The sequence below is a fragment of the Rhinopithecus roxellana genome, chromosome 15 (assembly GCF_007565055.1).
Source record: "Rhinopithecus roxellana isolate Shanxi Qingling chromosome 15, ASM756505v1, whole genome shotgun sequence".
In the NCBI taxonomy this organism is placed as follows: domain Eukaryota; kingdom Metazoa; phylum Chordata; class Mammalia; order Primates; family Cercopithecidae; genus Rhinopithecus; species Rhinopithecus roxellana.
The window spans coordinates 117,741,046-117,767,008 of record NC_044563.1 but is presented as its reverse complement, the minus strand read 5'-3'; the positions used below and the strand labels follow the sequence as shown (position 1 = coordinate 117,767,008).

The following is a 25,963-nucleotide window of genomic DNA, read 5'->3' as shown; positions in this document are numbered from 1 at the left end:
TGAATGCTTCCTGTGTGTACTGCGCTCAAGGCTTGTAACTTCTTGCTGGTACCGTGTGTCCTGCCCTCTGATAACCTGCTTCTCTATGCTATTTTATTCCCTACCATCAGAATGTTTTCTGGCATACCTTGAGCTTTCCCAGCGTTTTGGCTACCATTTATCTCTGCCTTGTGGATACTGCTGATAGAGATGTCTTTGCGCCCTTCCTTTCTCTTTCCTGCCTTCAGGGTGGCAGTATCAGCCATTGACCTAGTAGTTCCTCTTTTCACGACTTTGATTACCAACTGATTACTCTTCAACCAATTTTGGTAATATGCTTTTGTTAGCATGCAGTATTAGTGGAGATGAGCATATTTTCCTCTGTCATGCATCTCTGTCGCATTTTCCTCCTCCTGCCTCTTCCCTGCACTGCTGTAAAATGTGCAAGTGCTTAGTCCTAAAATTGCCACATCAGTTATTCTCCTTAATATCTTCCTTGTCTGTGAAATTATCCTTAAAACAGTACATTTTGGTCACTCTTTGCATACTTATAAAGTTATTCCCTTTAATGCTGAATTGTTAAAATACTTTTGGATTGCTTGATGGCAAGCGGCATTCCAAATCTCCATTTTTGTGTGCTGGCAGATGTAACAGTGCTCTCTAGTAATCCTCCTTTCAGAGGATGATTTCTCTTTCACTTGTTGCTCCCTATCTCCTCTCCTCCATTTATCTCTTGCACATTGGAAAAGGGGGTGTAGGTAATGGAAATGCAGAGGTGCAGTGATGTAAAGATTTGTGTTCAGTCAGTTCAAATTCTTCCCTATCACTGTACCCTTTTAAGTGCAAGATCCAGTTATTAGAATCTGTATGAGAAATGGTACATTGATCTGTGAATTGAGAACTGTAGTGGTTCTTGGAGTTTAGGCAAGGATGTATATGCAGAGGTTTCTTATTATGTCTTACCAAGAGATTGTATTCTTTTAACAGCAAGATCTTAAATGATGTCATTGATATTTCTTGGACTCTTCTTATAAGCCAAACACTATATTACTGAGTGCTGTGTTACAGAGAACCCAATATATGTGGCCTCTGGTCTCCCTTATGAAGCTTGCAATCTGTCAGGAGATGTATACGTTAAAAGAATTACACTAAAAATTATTTTGTAGTAAGTGCCATGAAGAAAATAATAGGAGACTTTAGCCTGATAACTTTAGCTTAACATACCTGAAAAAAAAAATGAGTGAAAGTTAGCCAGTTGATGGGAAAGGAAGAGAATGTACAAAGGCTCAGAGCAAGGTATATGAATTTAGATTCAGACAGATACATTTTTAACTGCAAATAAATTAATGCCTTTACTAGAGATCTTGCTAAATAAAGAAGATATTTAAATAAAGAAGTCTTAGACTGTTTCATAAAGTAAGTATTGTCTTTTAGTAAAGCCAGATCTTCTTTGACCTGATCTGTTTAAATGTAGCCTACACCAATAATTTTCATGAATTTCTATGACTCTTATAGAGTTCTCCTGGGAAGAAGTGTTTGCCACTCAAGGAATACACTCAAGAAAAACCTGGAAATCACAGAAGGCATTGTAAGATAGCTCCAGTGATTCTATTAAACCTCCTGAAATTGGTCTTTGAACAATTTAGAGGTGCTACAGATGACCAGGAAAATTTACCAAGCAAATTAGTTGTGAGACAGTTGACCAGTTATGCCCAATGTTCAGTAATTTATCTCAGATTTCTTTCTTTCTTTTTTTTTTTTTTTTTGAGACAGAGTCTCGCTCTGTTGCCCAAGCTGGAGTGCAGTGGCCAGATCTCAGCTCACTGCAAGCTCCGCCTCCCGGGTTTACGCCATTCTCCTGCCTCAGCCTCCCGAGTAGCTGGGACTACAGGCGCCCGCCACCTTGCCCGGCTGGTTTTTTTGTATTTTTTTTTTTTTCAGTAGAGACGGGGTTTCACCGTGTTAGCCAGGATGGTCTCGATCTCCTGACCTCGTGATCCGCCCCTCTCGGCCTCCCAAAGTGCTGGGATTACAGGCTTGAGCCACTGCGCCCGGCCTAGATTTATTTCTTAAAGTTCCCCATAAATGAATTGTGATATAAATGGTTTTATATGTTATATATAAGAGGGTATGGCTGGGTGCAGTGGCTCACGCCTGTAATTCCAGCACTTTGGGAGGCTGAGGCAGGCAGAGCACCTGAGGTCAGGAGTTTGAGACCAGCCTGGCCAAAATGGCAAAACCCCATCTCTACTAAAAATAGAGAAATTAGCGAGGCGTTGTGGCATGTGCCTGTAATCCCACCTATTCAGGAAGCTGCGGCAAGGGAATCACTTGAACCCGGAGGGTGGAGGTTGCAGTAAGCCGAAATGATGCCACTGTATTCCAGCCTGGGTGACAGAGCAAGACTCCTTCTCAAAAAAAAAAAAAAAAAAAGGTTATGTTTTTCCCAGTTGATATAGTCAGTTCTAATATATTCTCCACTTTGCATTTTCTCTGTCTTCATGCATTTTTGCCTTCTCAACTCAGAAAGATTTTTGTATTATTTTCCAATGCTAAAACTTTATTTGTGCCTGTAAGCCCACTTAATTGGAGACTTGCTCTATCAGCTGTCCTTGCTCATTGCTTTTCTTCCAACTACTGACATACTTAAAATTATCCTGCTCAAGTAGGATAATGAAGTATCAACATACTTAAAATTATCTGCCAACTTCCCCCTCAAATCCTCCCCTCTCATCTTTCTTAGATTTTAATTCATTTTTCTGAAAACATATGTTTCCTAATTTGTGTGGTTTGCAGTCCAGTTTCATATTCTACAGAGTGGACTTTTTAAAATATGTTCTCTAACTCTCAACCTCAAGTGATCCACCTGCCTCAAAACCCAATCTCTACTAAAAAAAAAAAAAAATACAAAAATTAGCTGGGCATGGTGGCAGGTGCATATAATCCCAGCTAGTTGGCCGGCTGAGGCAGAAGAATTGCATAGTTACATGTTTATTTTAAAGAATACTAGAAAATTAATGATAAAATATTTCCACTAATGATTTCATACAAGTTATAAAATTTCCTTTCATAAATTAGTTTAAAAGTACAAGTGATACACCTGCATTACAGAAACTGAAAATAATAAACTATTGAAAATAGAAAACACTGTTTTCAAATTCTCGCACTAGCACCCCTAACACTTTCCTGGGTTACCTTATAAACATTTGGTTTGATAAAGAAGAAACTCTTGGGAAGACATTTTTTTTAATAACTGCTTTAGTGGCCGGGCGCGGTGGCTCAAGCCTGTAATCCCAGCACTTTGGGAGGCCGAGACGGGCGGATCACGAGGTCAGGAGATCGAGACCATCCTGACTAACACAGTGAAACCCCGTCTCTACTAAAAATACAAAAAAAAACTAGCCGGGCGAGGTGGCGGGCGCCTGTAGTCCCAGCTACTCGGGAGGCTGAGGCGGGAGAATGGCGCAAACCCGGGAGGCGGAGCTTGCAGTGAGCTGAGATCCGGCCACTGCACTCCAGTCCGGGCGACAGAGCGAGACTTCGCCTCAAAAAAAAAAAAAAAAAAAAAAAAAAAAAAAAAAAAAAAAAAAAAAAAAAAAAACTGCTTTAGTATAAAATACATATTTTTTATAGATCAGAAAAGAGAACATTTAAATCATCTGTATTTTTATCACCCATAGATAATCACTATTAAATTTGGTGTCTATCCCTTCAGTCGCATATATTTTCAGAGTGACATAGTGGAATTTCAAGGACAGACTGACCCAGATTCAAACCCACTACTGCTGCTTCCCTGATGCTTTAAGAAAGCATCTTGATTTCTCAGACCCAGGTTCCTTATGTATAAAATGTAACTAATAATAGAACCTACCTCATGGGATTATTAACTGGGGACTGACTGAGATAATGCCTATAAGAAACTTAGTCTAGCACCTGACACATGATTAAGCATTCAGTAAATTCTGAATGATGAAGAATATTATTTTGAGAGAGTGTCTCACTGTCACCCGGACTGGAGTGCAGTGGCGTCATCACGGCTCCATCTCCCCAGGCTCAGGTAATCCTCCCATTTCAGCCTCCCGAGTTGCTGGGACTACAGATGTGTGCCACCAGGCCCAGCTAATTTTTATAGTTTTTGTAGGAAAAGCGTTTTGCTATGTTGCACAGGCTGGTCTCAAACTCCTGGTCTCAGGCAGTCTGTCCACTTCGGCTTCCCAAAGTGATGGGATTAGAGACATGAGCCACCCTGCCCAGCCTAAATTTTAGATTTTTTTAAATTTAGGAATATGGGGCAGGCTGGGCATGGAGGCTCACACCTGTAATCCCAGCACTTTGGGAGACTGAGGCGGGAGATCACGAGGTCAGGAGTTCGAGACCAGCCTAATAACATGGTGAAACTCCATCTCTACTAAAAATACAAAAATTAGCCGGCCATGGTGGCATGCGCCTGTAACCCCCAGTTACTGAGGAGCCTGAGGTAGAAGAATCACTTGAACCCGGGAGGTGGAGGTTGCAGTGAGCTGAGATCGGGCCACTGCACGCCAGCCTGAGTGAGAGTGAGACTCCGTCTCAAAAAAAAAAAAGAATATGGGGCCAGGCACAGTGGCTCACACCTGTAATCCCAGCACTTCGGGAGGCCGAGGCAGGTGGATCACCTGAGATCAGGAGTTTAAGACCAGCCTGGCCAACATGGCGAAACCCTGTCTCGACTAAAAAATACAAAAATTAGGCGGGCGTGGTGGCGGGCACACCTGTAATCCCAGCTACTTGGGAGGCTGAGGCAGGGAGAATTGCTTGGAACTGGGAGGAGGAGATTGCAGTGAGCCAAGATCATGCCCCTGCACTCCAGCCTGGGTGACAGGATGAGACTGTCTCAAAAAAAAAAAAAAATACAGAATCATGCCAGGCGCAGAGGCTCACACCTGTAATCCCAGCACTTTGGGAGGCTGAGGCGGGCGGATCACTTGCGCCCAGGAGTTCAAGACCAGCCTGGCCAACATGGTGAAACCCCATCTCTACTAAAAATACAAGAAATTAGCCGGGCGTGGTGGCACATGCCTGTAGTCCCAGCTATTCTGGAGGCTGAGGCAGGACAATCGCTTGAACCCAGGAGGCAGAGGTTGTGGTGAGCCGAGATTGTGCTGCTACACTCCAGCCTGGGCGACAGAGCAAGACTCCCATCTTGAAAAAAAAAAAAAAAAAGAATATCAAATCAAACTATATTCTTTTTTTTTTTTTTCTTTGTGTATCTTTTCATGTCATTAAATAGTCTTAAAACAGTTTTTTAAACTTCAAGAAGGGAAAACTCAAAGTCTTAAGACATCAAATAAGTCAGTTAAAAGATGGTATCATTTGTTAAGAATTGTGATCCTTTATCATTTGATATATGGATATCAAAATTGGGGATTGAAAGAAAACATGGAGAAATTCTCAGTGGTGAGTAAAAATCACAAAATAATGAACTCGAATGTATTTTATGATTACATTTGTGAGTTAGGTACAGATAAGGTAAGCACAACTAAAAATGAGGAAAATTGATGTTAGGGTTGTGACATTATAGAATTTTTAAAATTCCTTTTTAATTGAAAGCAGTCATCTAATCGGGCTTTATTCTAGCATTTGCAAATGCCCACATAATGCAGACTGTCTCCACCTGCATGACTCAGCAGTACCTCACACTCATCATGTCCAGAACTGAATTCCTTATCTTCACTTTCAAATCTGCTCTCCCTTCTCATTAATTTCTGAAAATGGTACCACTGTGCTCATGTCAGTAAGGCTCAGAGTATGGGCAAGCAACCGTGATGCTTCCTTCAGCACTTCAGCAATGTCTGTTCATTCTGCTGCTTCAGTGGTCCTTCTTGTCCCTTCCTCTCCAGTCTCTCTTGCTGCCCACAGATTAATTTCTAAAATGCAAATCACTGCCCTATTCAGAAGTCTTCAGAAGTTTTCTGTTGTTTGCCACATAGGGTGGCCTTCTCCACTGTATGCCTCTATCTTAACCGTCCAACCTCATATCCTGCTGATCATCATGAACCTTATGCTGTATCCTAAGCAGACTACTCATTCCTAGAGAGTTTCAATCCATTGCCCCAAACTATTCCCTTTGTCTCTGACACCTGTTTCCCTTTACTTTCTCTGTAGAAGTTCTCTCTTCAAGACCCAATATATAACCAAACTATGTATTAAAAAGGATGAACTGATACATATGCAACAATGTGGTGGATTTCAAAAAACATGTTAAGCAAAAAAACTAGAGACAAAAGGAGTACATACTGTATGATTCATATGAAATCCTAGAACAGATAAAAACTAATCTGTGGTGATAGAAGTCAGAATAGTTGCTGGAGGTTGGGGAAAAGAGATTGACTTGAAGGAAACATGAGGGAATGTTCAAGGGTGACTGAAATGTTCTGTGTCTCATTTTGGGTAATTGTAAATGGGTATGTACTATTGTCAAAACGCATCGAACAGAATGCCTAAGAACTATGCATTTGTTGGTTTGTTAATTATATCTCAGTTTTTTAAAATGGCTTTTAAAAAATTCTGTGGCAAACATTTCTCATGGCTTTCTGAGTGAAGAAACTGCCTCTGAGTTCTAACTTGGAACATTTTTGTGTCCCTTTTGGGACTTCATGTCGTGGGTAGCAACTGTCTGAGGCTGGTGGCACCAGTAGTAAAAAAAATTTGCGAGGACAGTTGTAGGTAAAGAAAGGCAGGTTTATTAGAGAAAGTAGGAAAATACGTTGCAAGAAAGCAACGTGCAGATTAGCAAGCGGAGAACTGACTGCAAGGAGACAAAAGCTTCCTGGGGATTTTATAGGATGGTGCTTTTGCTGAAGAAGGCTACGTGAAGTACTGATAACACGAAGGCTGCAGTGAGCTAACTTGGATTTTTCTATCAGCTGAGGGTCTGGTTGATCAGTGGGGCACAGGAAGATTGTGAATTATTTGCACGGGAGGGCTATGTGTCCTGGACCATGAAGAAAGGCTGACTTGTAGCTTATCTGCTTTTTCTTTTTGCTTTTCCCTGCTCCCACCAGCCTGACTCCTTTTCCCTAATCAGGACTCCACATACATTCTAATTTGTATCCACTAACAAATAGTACACGTATACACACTTGCTCACTGCACTGGAAGATCTTTGAAAGCAGAAATCAACAGACATTCATCTTTGGATAGCCCCCAGGCTCCTTGGCTCAGTACAAATTTGTTGGATAAATGTGTTCACACTGACCTATTTCCTTTCTCTTCTTGGGATAGAATAGTCTGTAAAGACTTAAAAAGGGGGTATCTGACTACTCATAATTGAGATAATCAACTTCAGAGAAAGCAGGGTTTCACCTTTTTCCCTTATATTTTTTATTTCTAACTCATTGTTTGAGTGAATAAGAAGTAATAATTTTTTTAATCCAGTGATTTGTTTTGTTTTGTTTGGAGATAGGGTTTGACTTTCATCCCCAGGCTGGAGTACGATGGTGCGGTCTCACCTCACTGCAACCTCTGTCTCTTGGGCTCAAGCGATTCTCCTGCCTCATCCTTCCAAGTAGCTGGGACTGCAGGAGCACATCCTTGTGCCTGGCTAATTTTTGTATTTGTTGTGGGAACAGGTTTCACCATGTTGCCCAGACTGGTCTCGAACTCCTGAGTTCAAGTGATCTACCTGCCTCAGCCTCCCAAAGTGCTGGAATTATAGACAGGAGCCACCATGCCCAGCCATATTTATTAATCTTAAGAGGTGATGGTTTTTCTGGGCGCAGTGGCTCACACCTGTAATCCCAGCACTTTGGGAGGCTGAGGTGGGCAGATCAGCTGAGGTTGAGAGTTTGAGACCAGCCTGACCAACATGGAGAAACCCTGTCTCTACTAAAAATACAAAAATAGCTGGGCGTGGTGGCGCATGCCTGTAATCCCAGCTACTCAGGAGGCTGAGGCAGGAGAATCGCTTGAACCCATGAGGTAAAGGTTGTGGTGAGCTGAGATCACGCCATTGCACTCCAGCCGGGCAGTAAAAATGAAACTCCATCTCAAAAAATAAAAATAAAAAAAAAGTGATGGGGTTTTTTTTGTAATTTTTTTTTGTATTTTATAACAGGAATTTCTGATTTCTATTGTTTTTAATCCCTGCCATACTCCCCTTCCTAATACTTATTTTCCCATTATGTTCAAATAGAAGTTCTCAATTATTTTGAAGAACTAATGGCAAATCCAGTATTTCATTGTTCCCATTTTATTTGTTTAGAGACAGGGTCTCACTCTGTCACCCAGGTTGGAGTACAGTGTGGTGATTATAGCTCACTGCCATCTCAAACTCCTGGGCTCAAGCAGTTCTCCCACCTTGGCCTCCCATGTAGTTAGACCTATTTTTGGTGTACAGACAGGGTCTCATTTTGTTGACAAGGCTGGTCTCAAACTCTTGGGCTTAAGTAATATCTCCTGCCTCGGCCTCCCAAGTCACAGGGGTTACAGGTGTAAGCCACCTCACTTGTCCTGTTTTGATTTGTTTTAACCCTCGGAAAAATACTTCAGTAAAGCTTCACTTATTTGCCCAGGGCAAACATAATTGTTAAATTATATTTTAGCCATTCCTCTGGTTATGAAAACTAAAGTCATAACTTCACCAGAAATGGCATGTATGTGGCATTGGTGCCACAACTTTCCCCATCCCGGCCCATGGCAGACATCACCATCAGTTCGAGTCCAGACAGCCACACACAAGCCTGGAGGATTTGGATTGGGCATTTAAGATTCCCAGAGGTGGGGGATGGAGTTGGAGGGACCAGACTCTTTCCTAGGTTACTAGTTAGGCATTATACCAATGAATCATGGCCAAGACTTGGAAATCAGTTGAAGACGTTTGAATGTTAAAAGATAGGAAATTAGCATATGAAGTGTTAAATATTTAGTTCTCTCAGTTTTATTTATACAGAAGAAACAGACCAGAAATCAGCAAACTTTGGTGTGGTTTTAGCTCTGGGAGTGGTTCTGGGAAGACCCCACAAATCTTGCAGACCTTAGTTTCAATTGAGACAAATTTCAACTAAATAATAAATATGACTGTGTAATTCCAAAGTTTTACAATTGTAAATATAGACTGTATAAAATACTACACATTTGTAAGTTGTGTATGTATAATTTAAGAATATAACTGAGGAAAAGAAATTGATAATACTCATTAGCATATAAGTGTTGTATAAATTTATACCTGTGGTATGAGCAAAATAAAATATAATTGTAGAGGAATGATGCCATGCAACTTTATCTTCCATTTTGAATCAGAAAAGAGACTTTCTTCTTCCCTGTTAATTTCCTACAATTTAGATTTTATATTTGAAAGGGACTCTAGAAGTCAACAAATTCAACCCTAATTGATGTGTGGAATAGTTTTTTTCTTCATCATTTTTTTGTCTCTTAGCACCTTCTAGCCACCATGGCAACCTCATCTGAAGAAGTTTTGCTGATTGTAAAGAAAGTGCGTCAAAAGAAGCAGGATGGAGCCCTATACCTCATGGCAGAAAGAATTGCTTGGGCACCTGAAGGCAAAGATAGATTTACAATCAGCCATATGTATGCAGATATTAAATGTAAGTCAGCTATACTAAGTTCTGATGTATTTGTATGTCATAGTTGCTAGTAATTTTATAAAAAGATTATATAAATAATCTTTGTGTTTTATTTTATATCCAAAAATCAACCATGTAGAAATAATTACAAAATGGGGTCACTGAATATATACTATTTTACAACCTGGCCTTTTCAGTTAATAATAGAACAGGTACAGGTTTGTGTATAATATGTAAATCTACCTCACGTATAGATCTCCACACACTTTAAGAGTTGCATGATACTCCACTAAATGAATATACCATCATGTATTTAACCAGCCCTCTGTGATTGGACACTTAGGAAGTTTCCAGAATTTTTTTATTGCGGTGTTTGCACTAATATCATTTCAAGCTTGTGTGTATAGGATACATTTCTGCAAAGAATTTCCTGTTTAATAGTTGATGTGATTTTTTTTGTGTGTTATTGTTGGTAGGGACCTGTGTTGCCCAGGTCGCTCTCAAACTCCTGGCCTTAAGCAACACTCCTGCTTCATGCTCCCAAAGTTCCAGGATTATATTACAGGCATGCACCACCATGCTTGGCCAGGTTTATGCATTTAAAATGCTGATAAATGATGCCAGATTTTCCTGTGCTAAAATTGTACCAGTTAGGCAAGTTGTCTGATCTTTGTTTATGTGGTCATCTTCTGTTGAGAAGACCCAACCTTACAGTGAATGTAGATGGAAGAATTTCTTTTTATAAATTTCAGGCATGGGCTAGGCACAGTGGCTCACACCTGTAATCCCAGCACTTTGAGAGGCCAAAGTGAGTGTATCATCTGAGGTCAGGAGTTTGAGACCAGCCTGGCCAACGTGGTGAAACCCCATTTCTACTAAAAATATAAAAATTAACCGAGAGTGGTGCATGCGCCTGTAATCCCAGCTACTCCAGAGGCTGAGGCAGGAGAGTCACTTGCACCTGGGAGGCAGAGGTTGCCGTAAGCCAAGATCACGCCATTGCACTCTAGTCTGGGCAACAGAGCAGGACTCCATCTCCAAAAAAAAAAAAAAGATCTTGATTAGGAGAAACTTAGGGTAACAACTCCTTGACAAATTATAGTACTTTAACTGTAATCATTAATTGAATTCATTTATTTCCCTGGATGTAAGATTCTTCTTCTAAATAAAATTCTGTGATAATTTCAAGCAATGTGATACCCCCCCAAAACGGACAACCCTCAACTTGCAAGTGCTCAATTTATAAATTGCTTTGTATACAAACTGCTGCCTTGCCCCAAAGACTTACCTCTACTTTGCTGCAGGAAATAGCCAAGATCCCTGTCTTTCTCCACTGAAATAATTTAGAATCTTCATTTTCAAAAAAGAATGCTATTTAAAGTTCATCATAGCTCAGTACTGCCTAAGCCTTATGGTCTTTGTCCACTATCCTGGTAATAGTACCTCCTTTTAAAACTTTATTTCTGGCCGGTATGGTAGTTCACGCCTGTAATCCCAGCACTTTGGGAGACTGAGACAGGCGGATCACGAGGTCAGGAGATCAAGATCATCCTGGCTTACTACGGTGAAACCCCATCTCTACTAAAAATACAAAAAAATTATCTGAGCATGGCGGCAGGTGCCTGTAGTCCCAGCTGCTCGGGAGGCTGAGGCAGGAGAATGGCATGAACCCGAGAGGCGGGGCTTGCAGTAAGCCGAAGATCACACCACTGCACTCACTCCAGCCTGGGTGTTGTAGTGAGACTCCTTCTCAAAAATATATAGATAGATAGATAGATAGATAGATAGATAGATAGATAGATAGATAGATAGATAGATGTATTTCTGTGAGAATGCCCTACAAATTTCTGTTAGTGGCTAATAGCCTTAGCTACTAACATTTCTGTAACAATAGACTTATAAATTAGGAGTATTAGCATCTCTCTCAAATGGGAAGCTAGCCCCATAGCTTTGTAATACACACGCACATTGTGATAACCACAGTGTAGAATAAACAGTATGCCCATCTCCAATTTCTCTACAGTTCTTCTCAGTTATTGGTGAAAGCAGTGCATACCCAAAACTAAATTTGCACCAGAACAGTTTCAAGTTGAATATTTGAAGGAATGCCCACATCTGAAAGAAGCAATGGAACTTGATTTTCACTAAGGTGAAAATCAGCAGTAATTCCTACCATAGCTGACAAAGTTACAAAAAATTTTAAAGAATGGTACTGTGAAAACCTATGTAATATGCCCTACCTAGATACTACGTTTATTGTTTTGCCATATTTCCTTTATTATTTGTGTGTGCACTTTTATTGCTTGTAATACCATTATCACACTGAAAACATTTTAATAAAAAATACCCATTGTTATATTTTCATTGGTTGTCTCAATGATACTTATAGTTGTGGTTTTTGGGTTTAAAAAAAAAAAAAAAAAATGGTATCCAGTGTAAGTTCCTGTAGTTGTCATTTCTTTAGTCCCTTTCAGGGTGTAGCCTTGTCAAATATCAAACGTTTTGAATATTTCTTTTTTTTTTTTTTTTTTGAGACGGAGTCTCGCTCTGTCGCCCAGGCTGGAGTGCAGTGGCCGGATCTTAGCTCACTGCAAGCTCCGCCTCCCGGGTTTACGCCATTCTCCTGCCTCAGCCTCCCGAGTAGCTGGGACTACAGGCGCCCACCACCTCGCCCGGCTAATTTTTTTTTATTTTTTAGTAGAGACGGGGTTTCACCGTGTTAGCCAGGATGGTCTCGATCTCCTGACCTCGTGATCCGCCCGTCTCGGCCTCCCAAACTGCTGGGATTACAGGCTTGAGCCACTGCGCCCGGCCTCGAATATTTCTGATTGTCTCCTCAAGGTTTTAATTTATTCCCGTATACCTGTTTTTTTTATAAACTAAAAATCAGATCTAAAGGCTTGAATATATTCAGCTTAAACATTTTGTGCAAGAATAATGACATACATAGTGATACTCACTTCCTGTTCCATCACCTCAGAAAGCATATAGTGTCAGGTTATCTCACTTTTAGTGAGGCTAAGTTTGATAAATTTATTAAAGTGGTGACACCAGATATCTTGAATATAAAATTACATATTTCCCTTGCAAAGTGAATAAGCCATGGGCCGCATTTTGCAGTCTTTTGGATCATGATAGGTCATTTTTATTAATGATAATGTTGATTTGGGACAGTTCCTTTAAAATACATTCCGAAAACTTTAAAGAGGTCTGCCCTAGTTGAATGGAAACAAAAGCCCATTAATATCTGGAGGTAGTAGCAGTGGGTGAGAAGTGCTGCATGAAAAGAGTACTGAAGACGGAAGCAGAGTGTTAGTGAATTTGTTGAGCATGCTCTGGTTACATGGGATCATTTAAGAAGAGTGCATTCTGCAAAAGCATCAATATTGGAATAGGGCAGTTAAAGCCCAAAGGAATCCTGAATCTTCTTGGGAAGTAACTTATTGTATGGTTATTCCCACAGTGTGCATGTCATCATCTAACTGCCCTCATGCTTCTTTTTAGGCCAGAAAATTAGTCCAGAAGGAAAAGCTAAAATTCAGCTTCAGCTGGTCCTACATGCAGGGGACACAACTAACTTCCATTTTTCCAATGAAAGCACAGCAGTGAAAGAGCGAGATGCAGTAAAGGACCTTCTTCAGCAGCTGCTGCCCAAATTCAAGAGGAAAGCAAATAAAGAACTGGAAGAAAAGAACAGGTGGGAGGAAAACAATAGCCTTTCGAAAGAGATAGATACTGGGTTCTCTCTAGTCTCCTAGTAGGGTAACAGCTTATTAGGTATCCCCACTTTTTTTGTTGTTTTGGTTTTGGTTTTTTTTTTTTTTTTTTTTTTTTTTTGAGATGGAGTCTCGCTCTGTCGCCCAGGCTGGAGTGCAGTGGCGCAATCTTGGCTCACTGCAACCTCCACCTCCTGGGTTCAGGCAATTAGCCTGTCTCATCCTCCTGAGTAGCTGGGACTACAGGTGTGTGCAACCACACCAAGCTAAGTTTTGTAATTTTAGTACAGATGGGGTTTCACCACATTGGTCAGGCTGGTCTCAAACTCCTGACCTCAGGTGTGAGCCACCACGCCCAGCCATCTATCCTCACTTCTGCTATGATACTGTAATGTAGGAAAATATGGGCTCTAGTGTCTTTACCTTGGTGTTTAGTTTTCAGCTTTAAAATCTTACTGCTTGTTTGACTTCAGGCAAGTGAGAATGGAAACCCAGAAGTTGAGTTAACTGCATCACACCTAAGATCTGCTTAGGAACAGAGCGGAGATTGGAAGGTGCTGAAGTTCTTTAATTTATTTTCCCAGTTCTCTGTTACAGAGAAGATGCTAAGCCATTGGAAGTATGCTTGTGAACAAGAAACCTAAAAGAATTCACACTGAAAAAGTGAGACAGTATGTAAAATAATGAGAATTTCTTTTTTCTTTTGAGACAGAGTCTTGCTCTGTCACCCAGGCTGGAGTGCGGTGGTGTGATCTCAGCTCACTGCAACCTCCGCCTCCTGGGTTCAAGTAATTCTCCTGCCTCAGCCTCCCGAGTAGCTGGTATCACAGGCACACGCCACCACTCCCGGCTAATTTTTATATTTTTAGTACAGACAGGGTTTCACCATGTTGGCCAGGCTGGTCTCAAACTCCTGACCTCAAGTGATCTGCCCGCCTCAGCCTCCCAAAGTGCTGGGATTACAGGCATGAACCACCACACCTGGCCACAATTTCCTTATGAATTATTCCATCACCAGTATCTTTCAGGCCATCAGTGCTTATATCTGTGCATGCTTAGCACCAGGAAAAATCCTTTGCTGAAGGCGAGGCATAGTGGCTCATGCCTGTATTCCCAGTACTTTTCGAGGCTGAGGTAGGTGACTCACTTGAAGTCAGAAGTTCAACACCAACCCGGCCAACATGGTGAAACTCTGCCTCTACCAAAAAAAAAATATATATATACATATATATATACACATATATATATACACGCGCGCACACGCACACATACACACACATACACACACACACACAAAACTTAGCCAGGTGTGATGGCACATGCCTGGAATCCAGCTACTCGGGAGGCTGAGGCAGGAGAATTGCGTGAACCTGGGAGGCAAAGGCTGCAGTGAGCTGAGATCGTGCCAATACACTCTAGCCTGGGTGGCAGAGCAAGACTCCATCTCAAAAAAAAGGGAAAAAAACTTCACTGCTAGAAAATTTCAAGCATACCTCCTCTCCTGCCCATTTATGTCTGTATGTGAAAGAAAATACATTCAGCCTTCCATATCCAGGACTTCTACATTCACAGATTCAACCAACTTTGGATCAGAAGTACTTGGGAAAAAAAATAATACAATAATTAAACATAATACAAATAAAAAATACGGTATAGCAACTATTTACATTGTATTTGATAATATAAATAATCTAGAGATTTAAGTATATGGGAGGATATGTGTAGCTTATATGTAAATATACCATTTTATCTAAGGGACTTGAGCATTTTCAGATACCAGCGGACAACGGTACACTACAAAGATCAACGTGGTGATCTTTGAATCACTGGGGTACAGAGATGAATAAGATCAAACCCATGCCCTCAAAGGGTTTAATCTTTCCTTTATACCTGCCTCCATTTATTACCACTTCATTTGTTCCTCCAAAAATGTGGGGTATTTTGCTCTTAATTACTGAAAAGTGAACTGAATGACCTCTGCTGCTCAAACATCACAAAATAAAAGTTGTGTATTTCAGTGTTTTGTGTTGCCAAAATATTTTTAAAATGTACCTAAATGATGTTTTATTCTAGAAGTTCAGTTATATTCAGTATATTCTGTTTTACAGAATGCTGCAAGAAGATCCTGTTTTGTTTCAGCTTTATAAAGACCTTGTTGTGAGTCAAGTGATCAGTGCTGAGGAATTCTGGGCCAATCGTTTAAATGTGAATACAACAGATAGTTCTTCCACATCCAATCATAAGCAGGATGTTGGCATTTCTGCTGCATTTCTGGTATGTGACCCTTCTAGATTTCTGAAGAAAATAAAGATTCAAACCGCAATATACGTCTTAAGACCATTATTCCTTTTGTTAAATTTAGCATTTCCTTAAAGGAAATTAATGGAAAATTGAGTATCCATGATACTCTTCATTATTATTGAACTATTATTATTTTTGTTTGTTTGTTTTTAAAAGACAGGGTCTCACTCTGTCACCCAGACTGGAGTGCAGTGGCACAGTGATAGTTCCCTGCAGCCTCAAACTCCTGGGCTCAAGCGATCCTCCTGCTTCAGCCTTTCAAGTAGCTGGAACTAAAGGTGTGCACCACCTTGCCTGGCTGAATTTTCTTATTTTTATAGGGTTGGGGGCAGCTCTTATTGTATTTCCCAGGCTGGTCTCAAATCCCAGGCCTCAAGCATTCCTTCCTTCTTAGTCTCCCAAAGCTCTGGGATTACAAGTATGAGCTACCACACTCAGCCCTCTTCCAAACTTTTTAAAATGCGTACAATTTTTTAAAAATTTACGTTTCTTTTTACCAGTTATGTTTTCTTGGCCTTTGGACTTGACCCTAAAATACTGGTAGTCAAATGGAATTTGAAAATGACTCTTTTAGAGTTTGGACTAATACTTTTTCGAATATTTTCACATTTAGGGCTTTCTGGTGCCTTTTTCAGTCTTTTGCCATATTTTACTTACAAAGTTAAATGTATCATGACTATATTATGGAAAATGTAAGATTTGTAAACTATATTAGAAAAATTGGAAATACCTCATCTATGGAATTATAGAATGGAATTCAGTCAGTTGGTATTCTGGTGGAGCCAGAATAGTATTGACACATGCAACAAAATTTTGAATACTATTTGTATGTTTGGTATCTTTTTTGGATGTTTATTAGTGAAGCAAATTAATAAGGCCTTTCCCAAAGAAGCCAGTCAGTTAATGTTAATTTAATTATTTACTAACCAAGGTTTGTAGTGGTTTTTATGACTATTACAAATTTTATCTTAAACTCCACCACCTCTCTGCTTTCATACTTAAACATGACTATTTGACCATATTAGACTTCCAAAGAAGCAGATTTTATAGGTCACTTAAGACCGTGAGAAACAAGTCAGGCTTCTTTGAGTCCTGCCTCTGTGCAAAAAGTGAAGGTGAGGGACTTTCTCTGTCTATGCAGTTAGTTTAGAAATTTTTTTTTCCACCTTTGTCCAGTGTCCACTGGGACCTTAGCCATCTTTCCCTGATGTTCTAACGTGTATGTGTGTATGGACTTTGTTTTAGGCTGATGTCCGGCCCCAAACCGATGGCTGTAACGGTCTAAGATATAATTTAACTTCTGATATCATTGAGTCCATATTTAGGACCTATCCAGCAGGTAAGAAGAATCGGTTGTTTTAGATGGTTAAAATATATGGATGTATTCTGTGGTATATCAATGAAAAATAAAAAGCTTCACATTCCTGATCAAGTGCAATAAATTACGTAAAGTACTTTACCCAGTGCCTGACATACAGTAGATACTAGGAGCTCAGTAAATAATGTGTTGTCATCAGTTCACTGATAGGACTGCCATTCTTTTCATCAGTGGTTCTTAAACTTTATTTAGCCTGCAACATACCTGATGAGATGGCATTCTGCAGAGACATCAATAAATGAGTCTGTCTACACTACTAAGATCATCCTTCGTACTGTATCCAGAGTGACCTTCCTAACCCACAAATTACTTCCCATGCAGATGCCATCCCAAAAGTATAGATTCCTTGACCCCAGCCTCAGTGATTTATTATGTGCAGACAAGGGTGAGAGCCAGTGCGTCTGTCATTCTTCTGACTAAGTAGTACTCTCTTAAGCTGTATTCTGTTCTCTGTTCCCTCTTCACCACTCTCACCCCTTTAGTCCTTAGGAATCTCTCTCTCAGGACTCAGCTCAAGCATCACCTCCTTGCCACCTCTATGAAATCCTGGCCAGGCTCAGTGGCTCACGCCTGTAATCCCAACACTTCAGGAGGCTGAGGCAAGAGGATCCCTTGAAGCAAGGAGTTCAAGACTAGCCTGGGCAACAAAACAAGACCCTCTTGTTTTTTGTTTTTTGGTTTTTTTTTTTGAGACAGTCTTGCTCTGTCACCCAGGCTGGAGTGCAATGGCATCATCTTGGCTCACTGCAACCTCCGCCTCCCAGGCTCAAGTGATTCTACTTCCTCCACCTCCCAAGTAGCTGGGACTACAGGCACGTGCCACCACGCCAAGCTAATTTTTGTATTCTTTGTAGAGATGGGGTTTCACCCTGTTGGCCAGACTGGTCTTGAATTCCTGACCTCAAGTGATCTGCCCGCCTCGGCCTCCCAAAGTGCTGAGATTATAGGTTTGAGCCATAGTGCCTGGCTCTTTTGTATCTTTCTGATAGTAACATAATTGTGTAGTGTTTATTATGTGCCAGACACTATTTAAGTTATTTTTTATAGTAACTGATTTAATCATCACGTACACCTATGAAGTGGAGGTACTGTTATGACCCTTATTTTACAGATGAGGAAACCAAGGTACAGAAAGATTAAGTAATTTGCTCAAGGTCACACAGAAAGTGGCAGACCTAGAATTTTAAACTCAGAGCTCAGGAAACAATGCTGTTGAACTCTATGCTTGCTAGAGTGTAAGCCCCTGGAGTGCTGAGCTGACAGTCCAGTGGCTATTGAGGTCTTTCTTTCCCCACCAGCTAACACGGTGCCTTGGATTGAGAGTGCACATATATAAATGAGCAAACAAGCCAACTCAGCTCTGACTCCTGAGATTCTTGGTATTTCTACTAAAACTTCAAAACCTTATTCTGTTGGTGCACATAAGGTCTTGTTAGTAATTTGTAAGATTTATAGAGGTCATGCCTCGCCTAATCTCTCAAGTTATATTTCATATTTATAATGAGATTATAATATATAGTATGTAGAGTTGAGAGCTTTATGGTCTAGATTTTGCTGATAGTTTGTGTTTCTGTTATCTAATTTGAGAAGTTTTAAAAATGGAAATTCAGTATATATTTTCTTGTGGGTTTTTTTTTCCCCACAGTAAAAATGAAATATGCAGAAAATGTTCCCCACAACATGACAGAGAAGGAATTCTGGACACGTTTTTTCCAGTCCCATTATTTTCACAGGGATCGCCTGAATACAGGGTCAAAGGATCTCTTTGCAGAATGTGCCAAAATAGATGAAAAAGGTAACTGTTTATCTCTGATGGACACTGATATTTAACTTGCCACCCTCTAGACATTATAGGTGTTAATTTCTGAGACAGATAAGACATGCTGAACTTTTTATTTTATTGATTTTCTAGGCCTAAAAACAATGGTTTCATTAGGAGTGAAAAACCCACTACTAGATTTAACAGCTTTGGAAGATAAACCATTAGATGAGGTAAGAAGCAATAAAAGAAGTTTTGAGAGAAAAGAGTCTTCTCCTAGTCTTCAACATTGTCTTAAGTGTAGACCTATTTCACTTGTGAGAATGTCAGATAAGCAAAATACTGTTATTTGAAGTGATTTATCGGAAGTGCTCTGAAATAGCGTTGTTTGCCATTAAAATTGCCTGGAAGAAATGAAATTCCTGTGTGAGTTGCTAAAACTTTTTAGAAACAAGCTTCTAGCTCCCTCATCCACAGTTCTCTACTAATAATAAAGGCTTAATGTGATGAGTCCAGCTCTATGCTCTAGCTAACATTTAATCTAAAGAAATGTGGATAAATTAATAAATAAGGAAGATAACAAACATTTGTTGATTGCTTACTGTCTGCCAAACCTTAAGCAGTCTCATGACGCTTATACCACGCCATCCCGAGTGTTTCAGCAAGTAGGCCATCATATATGACCTACCTACCTCAGCATCATGACCCCAGACCTACAGATTTATCCACTTACAGAGAAAGAGGTGGTTCCTGTTGTGATCAAGGATAATTTTATCACTACCTCTGTCTTCTAGGCCAGAACCTGTCTTCCTCAGTTATTCCCTTTACTCTGAGTTTTCATTTTCTTGCTCTTCTTTGTTTTTTTTTTGTTTTTTTTTTTTTTTTTTTTTTTTTGAGACAGAGTCACTCTGTTGCCCAGACTGGAGTGCAGTGGCGCACTCTTGGCTCGCTGCAACCTCCGCCTCCCAAGTTAAAGCCATTCTTCTGCCTCAGCCTCCCGAGTAGCTGGAATTACAGGCACGTGCCACCACACCCAGCTAATTTTTGTATTTTTAGTAGAGATGGGGTTTTGCCATGTTGGCCAGGCTGGTCTCAAACTCCTTACCTCAGGTGATCTGCCCACCTTGACCTCCCAAAGTGCTGGGTGCTGGGATTGACAGTCATGAGCCACCGCACCCGGCCAATGTATTTTCAATTTATATTTTCATCATACAGTGAGTTTATCAGGACATTACCCTTTCATAAGTCAAGAAGAATCTATACAAACATGGCCCTCTTTAATTATCCTGAGAAAATAAAGCTTAGCGGCACTTAGACTTACAACTTACTATGAAGGAAAAGACTTTTTTAGTGCTTTTTTTGGCTTTAAAATAAACATGATGGCATATTGTACATGTACATTTATAACTTTATCTTTTGTTTAGTATCAATATCTGTATAAACTATCCCATAGTTTAAAACATAGACTTTAAAACCAAACTAGCTGACTTAGATTCTGATATTTTCTAACATTTCCAGGCCCAGTTTGGTTTTTTTGTTTTGTTTTGTTTTGTTTTTTGAGATGGGATCTCACTCTGTTGCCCAGGCTGGAGTGCAGTGGCATGAGCTCGACTCACTGCAACCTCCACCTCCAGGGTTCAAGCGATTCTTCCGCCTCAGGCTCCTGAGTAGCTGGGATCATGGGCACATGCCACCACGCCAGGCTAATTTTTGTATTTCTAGTACAGGCAGGGTTTCATCATGTTGGCCAGGCTCATCTCGAACTCCTGACCTCAAGTGGTCCGCCTGCCTCGGCCTCCCAAAGTGCAGGGATTACAGGCGTGAGCCACCATGCCCGGCCCAAGCCCAGTTTTTTGGGTGGTTTTTTTTTTTTTTTTTTCCCGTTAGGCTAATAGTACTTGCCTTATAGGATTTCTATGAGTTAAAAGAGCCTAGTGTGTAATAAGTAGTAGGTAATAGGCGTTACTGTTGTTGTCTATATTTTTAGATACCTGCGTAGTATTCCAATGGTATGGGTATATCAACATTTATATAACCAATCCTTTTACCACAAATGTTGGTTGATGCAGGTTTTCCTTTGGTGTTCCTTCTTCCCTTATCAATCTTCTGATGGTAGTAACTGTAATAGGCTATGATCTCCAGCCTCCTGAATGCATTCTGTCTATTCCATTGCTTTACTAGATATGGGAAACAGGGGAGGGAGTAAAAATAAAAATAAAAAAATTATTGTTACATAATGATGAATCCTGGGTAACTATAGTCTGTCTTTAACTGCAGAGATCTAATTGCCTACTTGACATCTCCACTCAGTTATTTCAAAGACATCTAAACTTCACATGTAAAATGGAACCTTTGATTCCCATCCTCATAAACCTATCTCCATGGGTATTCTCTTTCAGTAAAAAGCATTGCAGTTTGCTTAAACCAAAAACCTGGGAGTCGGCGAGTCTCAATTCTTCCTCTTCTTTTTTATGACAGGCTCACTCTGTCACCCAGGCTGGAGTGCAATGGCACAATCATGGCTTACCGCAACCTTGACCTTAGGCAGTCTGCCTCAGTCTCCTGAGTAACTAGGACTGTAGCACAGGCTACCACACCTGGCTAATTTTTTTATTTTTATTTTATTTTTTTTTTTTTGAGATGGAGTCTCGCTCTGTCACCCAGGCTGGAGTGCAGTGGCCGGATCTCAGCTCACTGCAAGCTCCGCCTCCCGGGTTTACGCCATTCGCCTGCCTCAGCCTCCGGAGTAGCTAGGACTACAGGCGCCCGCCACCTCGCCCGGCTAGATTTTTGTATTTTTTAGTAGAGACAGGGTTTCATCGTGTTAGCCAGGATGGTCTCCATCTCCTGAGCTCGTGATCCGCCCGTCTCGGCCTCCCAAAATGCTGGGATTACAGGCTTGGGCCACCGCGCCTGGCAATTTTTTTATTTTTTGTAGAGACAGGGTCTCGCTGTGTTGCCCGGGCTGGTCTCGAACTCTTAGGCTCAAGCTGTTTTTCCACCTCAGCCTCCTAAAGTGCTGAGATTACAGGCATGAGCCATTGGAGCCAGCCATGTTTTCCTCCTGTTATATCCAGCATTCAGTGTATCAGCAAGCCTTGTACAGTACACCTCTCATCTGTGGGATCTACACAGACGCTTATACCGTTTCGTGTTTATGGTATCATCATCTTTGGCCTGTTTGCTTGCCTTAGCCTCCTAACTGACCTTTATTTTTGCTGTCTTGTCTTTTATAGTTTATTCTCCCCTAGCAGTAATAATTATAATATAGGCCAAGCCAGGGGCTTGTGCCTATAATCCCAGCACTTTGGGAGGCTGAGGCGGGTGGATCACCTGAGGTCAGGAGTTCAAGACCAGCCTGGCCAATATAGTGAAACCCCATCTCCACTAAAAATACAAAAATTAGCCGGGCCTGGTGGCTCATGCCTGTAATCCCAGCTACCCAGGAGACTGAGGCAGGAGACTTGCTGGAACTGGGGAGGCAGAGGCTGCAGTGAGCCAAGATTGCACCACTGCACTCCTGCCTAAGCAACAGAGCAAGACTCCATCTCAAAAAAAAAAAAAAAAAAAGGATTATAATACAAATCAGATACTAATAATCCCCAATTGTGAAATTCTTCATTATCTTCTCATTGAACTTAGAATAAAATCAAAACTCCTACAAGACTGCTTGATTTGGCTCCTGCATGCTTCTCAGATGGGGCACTTCCACTCATTCATGCTTTAGACATAATAACCTTTCAGTTCCATGCCATGCTTTTTCTACCTCAGGGCTTATGCACTTAACTGTGCTTCTACCTGCTTGTCCCCTAACCAGCTTCTGCCTATCTTTAGATATCTATTGTAATGTCATTTCCCGCTGGGTGGGGTGGCTCATGCCTTTAATCCTAGCACTTTGGGAGGCTGAGGTGAGAGGATCGTTTGAGTCCATTGTGAGACCCCATCTCTCAATTTTTTTTAATTTAAAAATTAGCTGGGCATAGTGGTATACACTTCTAGTCCCAGCTACCTGGGAGGCTGAGGCAGGAGGATCACTTGATCCCAGGAGGTCAAGGCTGCAGTGAACTGTGATTGGGCCACTGTGCTCCAGCCTGGACAACAGAGTGAGAACCTGTCTCAAAAAAAATAAAAATTTTAAAATTAAAAATAATAAAGTTGCTTCATCAGAAAGCCTTTCTCTAACCACCCGCAAATTCAGTCACTTCATCATGTTACCCTCTATTTTCTTCAATAACATTTTCCACTTTCAAAAAAAAGTTGTGTTTACCTTGTTTTACTTGATAATTCCATTCACTCTCCTGTCAGAGTGTAATCTTGATGAAGCTGACTTTGTTCTGTTTATTGGCCTGTTCTCAGCACATGTCATGTAGTAATAATCACTTAGTAATTATTTGATACATGGATGAACAGCATATGTATCTTTTTTTTTTTTTTTTGAGATGGAGTCGCGCCCTGTTGCCCAGACTGGAGTGCAGTGGCGTGATCTCGGCTCACTGCAATCTCCGCCTCCTGAGTTAAAGCAATTCTTCTCCCTCAGCTTTCTGAGTAGCTGGGATCACAGGCACACACCACACCCAGCTAATTTTTGTATTTTGAGTACAGACAGGGTTTCACCATGTTGACCAAGACTGGTCTTGAACTCCTGACCTCAGGTGACCCACCCACCTCAGCCTCGCAAAGTGCTGGAATTACAGGCGTGAGCCACCATGCCCAGCACATGTGAGTCTTATGATCTATCTTTTACCTTTTTAGCCTCACCAATTCCTGGACCATCATTATTTCTCAGTATATTGAACCATATACAGTCTCATGTCACAATATGTGCTACATTGCTTCTTTGCTTTTGTTTTATTTTTAAATAGAGACAGGGTCTTACTATGTTGCCAGGCTGGACTTGAACTCTTTGGCTCAACAGTTCTTCTGCCTCAACCTCCCAAATAATCGGGACCACAGTGCCTCTTTCTTTGTTTAAGCAGTTTCCTCAGAAATGTTATTGTCTCCCGAATCTACTTGGCAAGCACCAGTTTATCTTATGGTTCTCTGTGTAGCTTTTTCAAACCCTCTTCTCCAGTAGGATTGATTAGTAATTCTCTCCAGCCCAGCTTCCCACTAACTAGTATTTAAGCTTCTATGGCATGGGGTCTTAATCAATTTTGTATCTACATGGTCTAGCAAGTAGTATGCACTCAGTACATGTTTTAAAACATAATCTCATTTTATTATCGTTTATCCTACTTTATAGAACTTGGAAAAGTTTATTTTGCCTAGATTAATGTTAGAAAAAGAATTTGACTCTTTATCTTTCTGAATCCATAGTCTGTGTTTTTCCCACTATATTCTATTCTTTTTATTTACTTTTTTTTGTTTGTTTTTTTGTTTTGTTTTGTTTTTTTTTGAGACAGAGTCTTGCTCTGTCACCCAGGCTAGAGTGCAGTGGTGCAATCTCAGCTCACTGCCACCTCTGCCTCCTGGGTTCAAGTGATTCTCCTGCCTCACTCAGCCTCCCAAGCAGCTGGGATTATAGGTGTGTGCCACCACACCTGGCTAATTTTTGTATTTTTGGTAGAGATGAGGTTTCACCATGTTGGCCGGGCTAGTTTTGAACTCCTGACCTCAGGTGACTTGCCCACCTTGGCCTCCCAAAGTGCTGGGATTACAGGCATCCTGGCCTCTATTGCTTTTATTTAATGTTTTGATAACTAGATCCAAATTGTTCTTTAAAAGAGAAATACAGACCAGGCACAGTGGCTCACACCTGTAATCCCAGCACTTTGGGAGGCCGAGGTGGGCAGATCATTTGAGGTCAGGAGTTCAAAACCAACCTGACCAGCATGGTGAAACCCCATCTCTACTAAAAATACAAAATATTAGCCGGGTGTGGTGGCAGGCACCTGTAATCCCAGCTGCTCAGGAGGCTGAGGCAGGAGAATCACTTGAACCCAGGAGGCAAAGGTTGCCCTCCAGCCTGAGCAACAGAGCGGTACTCCATCTCAAAAAAAAAAGAGAAAAATTCAGTTTAAGATGTATTTTGTAATGCTATAACAAGTTAGTGCTATTTGTTAATCTTTTATGTGTATAATGTCACTTGTTTTTAAATGTTTGCTCATAAATATTTAGTAATGTTCATGAAAAATAATAAAGTCCCATCATCCAGCAAATTTTTTCAGCTAAGCGTGTCTTAAGAAAAGCAGAACGTTTTTAAAAAATGTTTAATCTACTAAATTATTTCTCACAGGGCTATGGCATTTCCTCTGTGCCATCTGCTTCCAATTCTAAATCCATAAAAGAGAATAGTAATGCTGCCATCATCAAGAGATTTAACCATCACAGTGCCATGGTCCTGGCAGCTGGACTCAGAAAACAGTTAAGTATCAATGCAGAGGTGCAGTAACTGGGCTTTTCAAGATATCCAGATGGAGTTGTGGTGTTGTTTTGGTTGTGGTTTTTAACGTTAACTTTTTTTTTTTCCCTTTGTTTTAAGAGAAGCACAAAATGAACAAAATAGTGAGCCCAGCAGCGTGGATGGAAATTCTGGAGATGCAGACTGCTTTCAGCCAGCAGTCAAAAGGGTATGGGCAAAAAAATATGAACCATTTGGGGCTCAAGTTTCTCCAAATACTTTATGTAACTGCAAGAACTATATATGCTTATTTCCTATGACTCAGTTCTTCTGACCAAGATGTTAAGCATTTAGCTTAAAGTGTATAGCATTACAAAGAGTATTTCCCCAGCTTTGGCTTGCCAGCCAACTTTCCATTGACTCTAGCCTGTTAGCCATTTTTATTGTTTTTTGTTTGTTTGTTTATTTTCCCCACATGTACACATACATACAGATTGTTCTTATATGTGATTTTTGTTCTGTGGAAATAAAATCTTCATTCAACAGAGGCAATATGACAGAAAAGCCAAAGTTTCATGTATATGATTTTTAAAAGAAAGTGAATTAGCCCTGTTAAACCTAGCATTTCAGAGCTGAAAGTGTCTTCTCATTAAATATTGATGAAATCATATGAGGGTGTGGAGAAGGATGGACAGAATTAGCTTCTTGTGTATTTATTCTTCTCCTGCAACTTTGCCAAGCTATTTTGTACCTCCCTTCCTAATTAGGATAAAGCTTTCTTAGAGAGCAGTCAGGCAATGTGTATTGAACATTTAAAGCTTTATATCCTTAGTTCTACTTGTGGACGTTTAGTTCTTAAGAGAGGTATACTAAGATTTAGATAGAAATATTCATTACAGTATCATAAAGACAGTAGCAAGGATTCTG

General features: G+C 40.6%; 1 protein-coding gene across 3 annotated transcripts in view; it reads left to right on the top strand.

Annotated features, from left to right (window-relative positions):
- GTF2H1 (general transcription factor IIH subunit 1) overlaps positions 1 to 25,963 on the top strand; it is a 47,501-nt gene that overhangs the window by 2,535 nt on the left and 19,003 nt on the right. For all 3 annotated transcript variants that reach the window (XM_010370167.2, XM_030917676.1, XM_010370168.2), the window contains 8 exons: positions 9,395 to 9,563; positions 13,047 to 13,239; positions 15,367 to 15,532; positions 16,805 to 16,898; positions 18,583 to 18,732; positions 18,850 to 18,929; positions 24,932 to 25,059; positions 25,178 to 25,265. In XM_010370167.2, coding sequence (XP_010368469.1) covers positions 9,410 to 9,563; positions 13,047 to 13,239; positions 15,367 to 15,532; positions 16,805 to 16,898; positions 18,583 to 18,732; positions 18,850 to 18,929; positions 24,932 to 25,059; positions 25,178 to 25,265 — 1,053 coding nt within the window. In that variant the 5' untranslated portion in view covers positions 9,395 to 9,409. The remainder of the gene's footprint in view (positions 1 to 9,394; positions 9,564 to 13,046; positions 13,240 to 15,366; positions 15,533 to 16,804; positions 16,899 to 18,582; positions 18,733 to 18,849; positions 18,930 to 24,931; positions 25,060 to 25,177; positions 25,266 to 25,963) is intronic.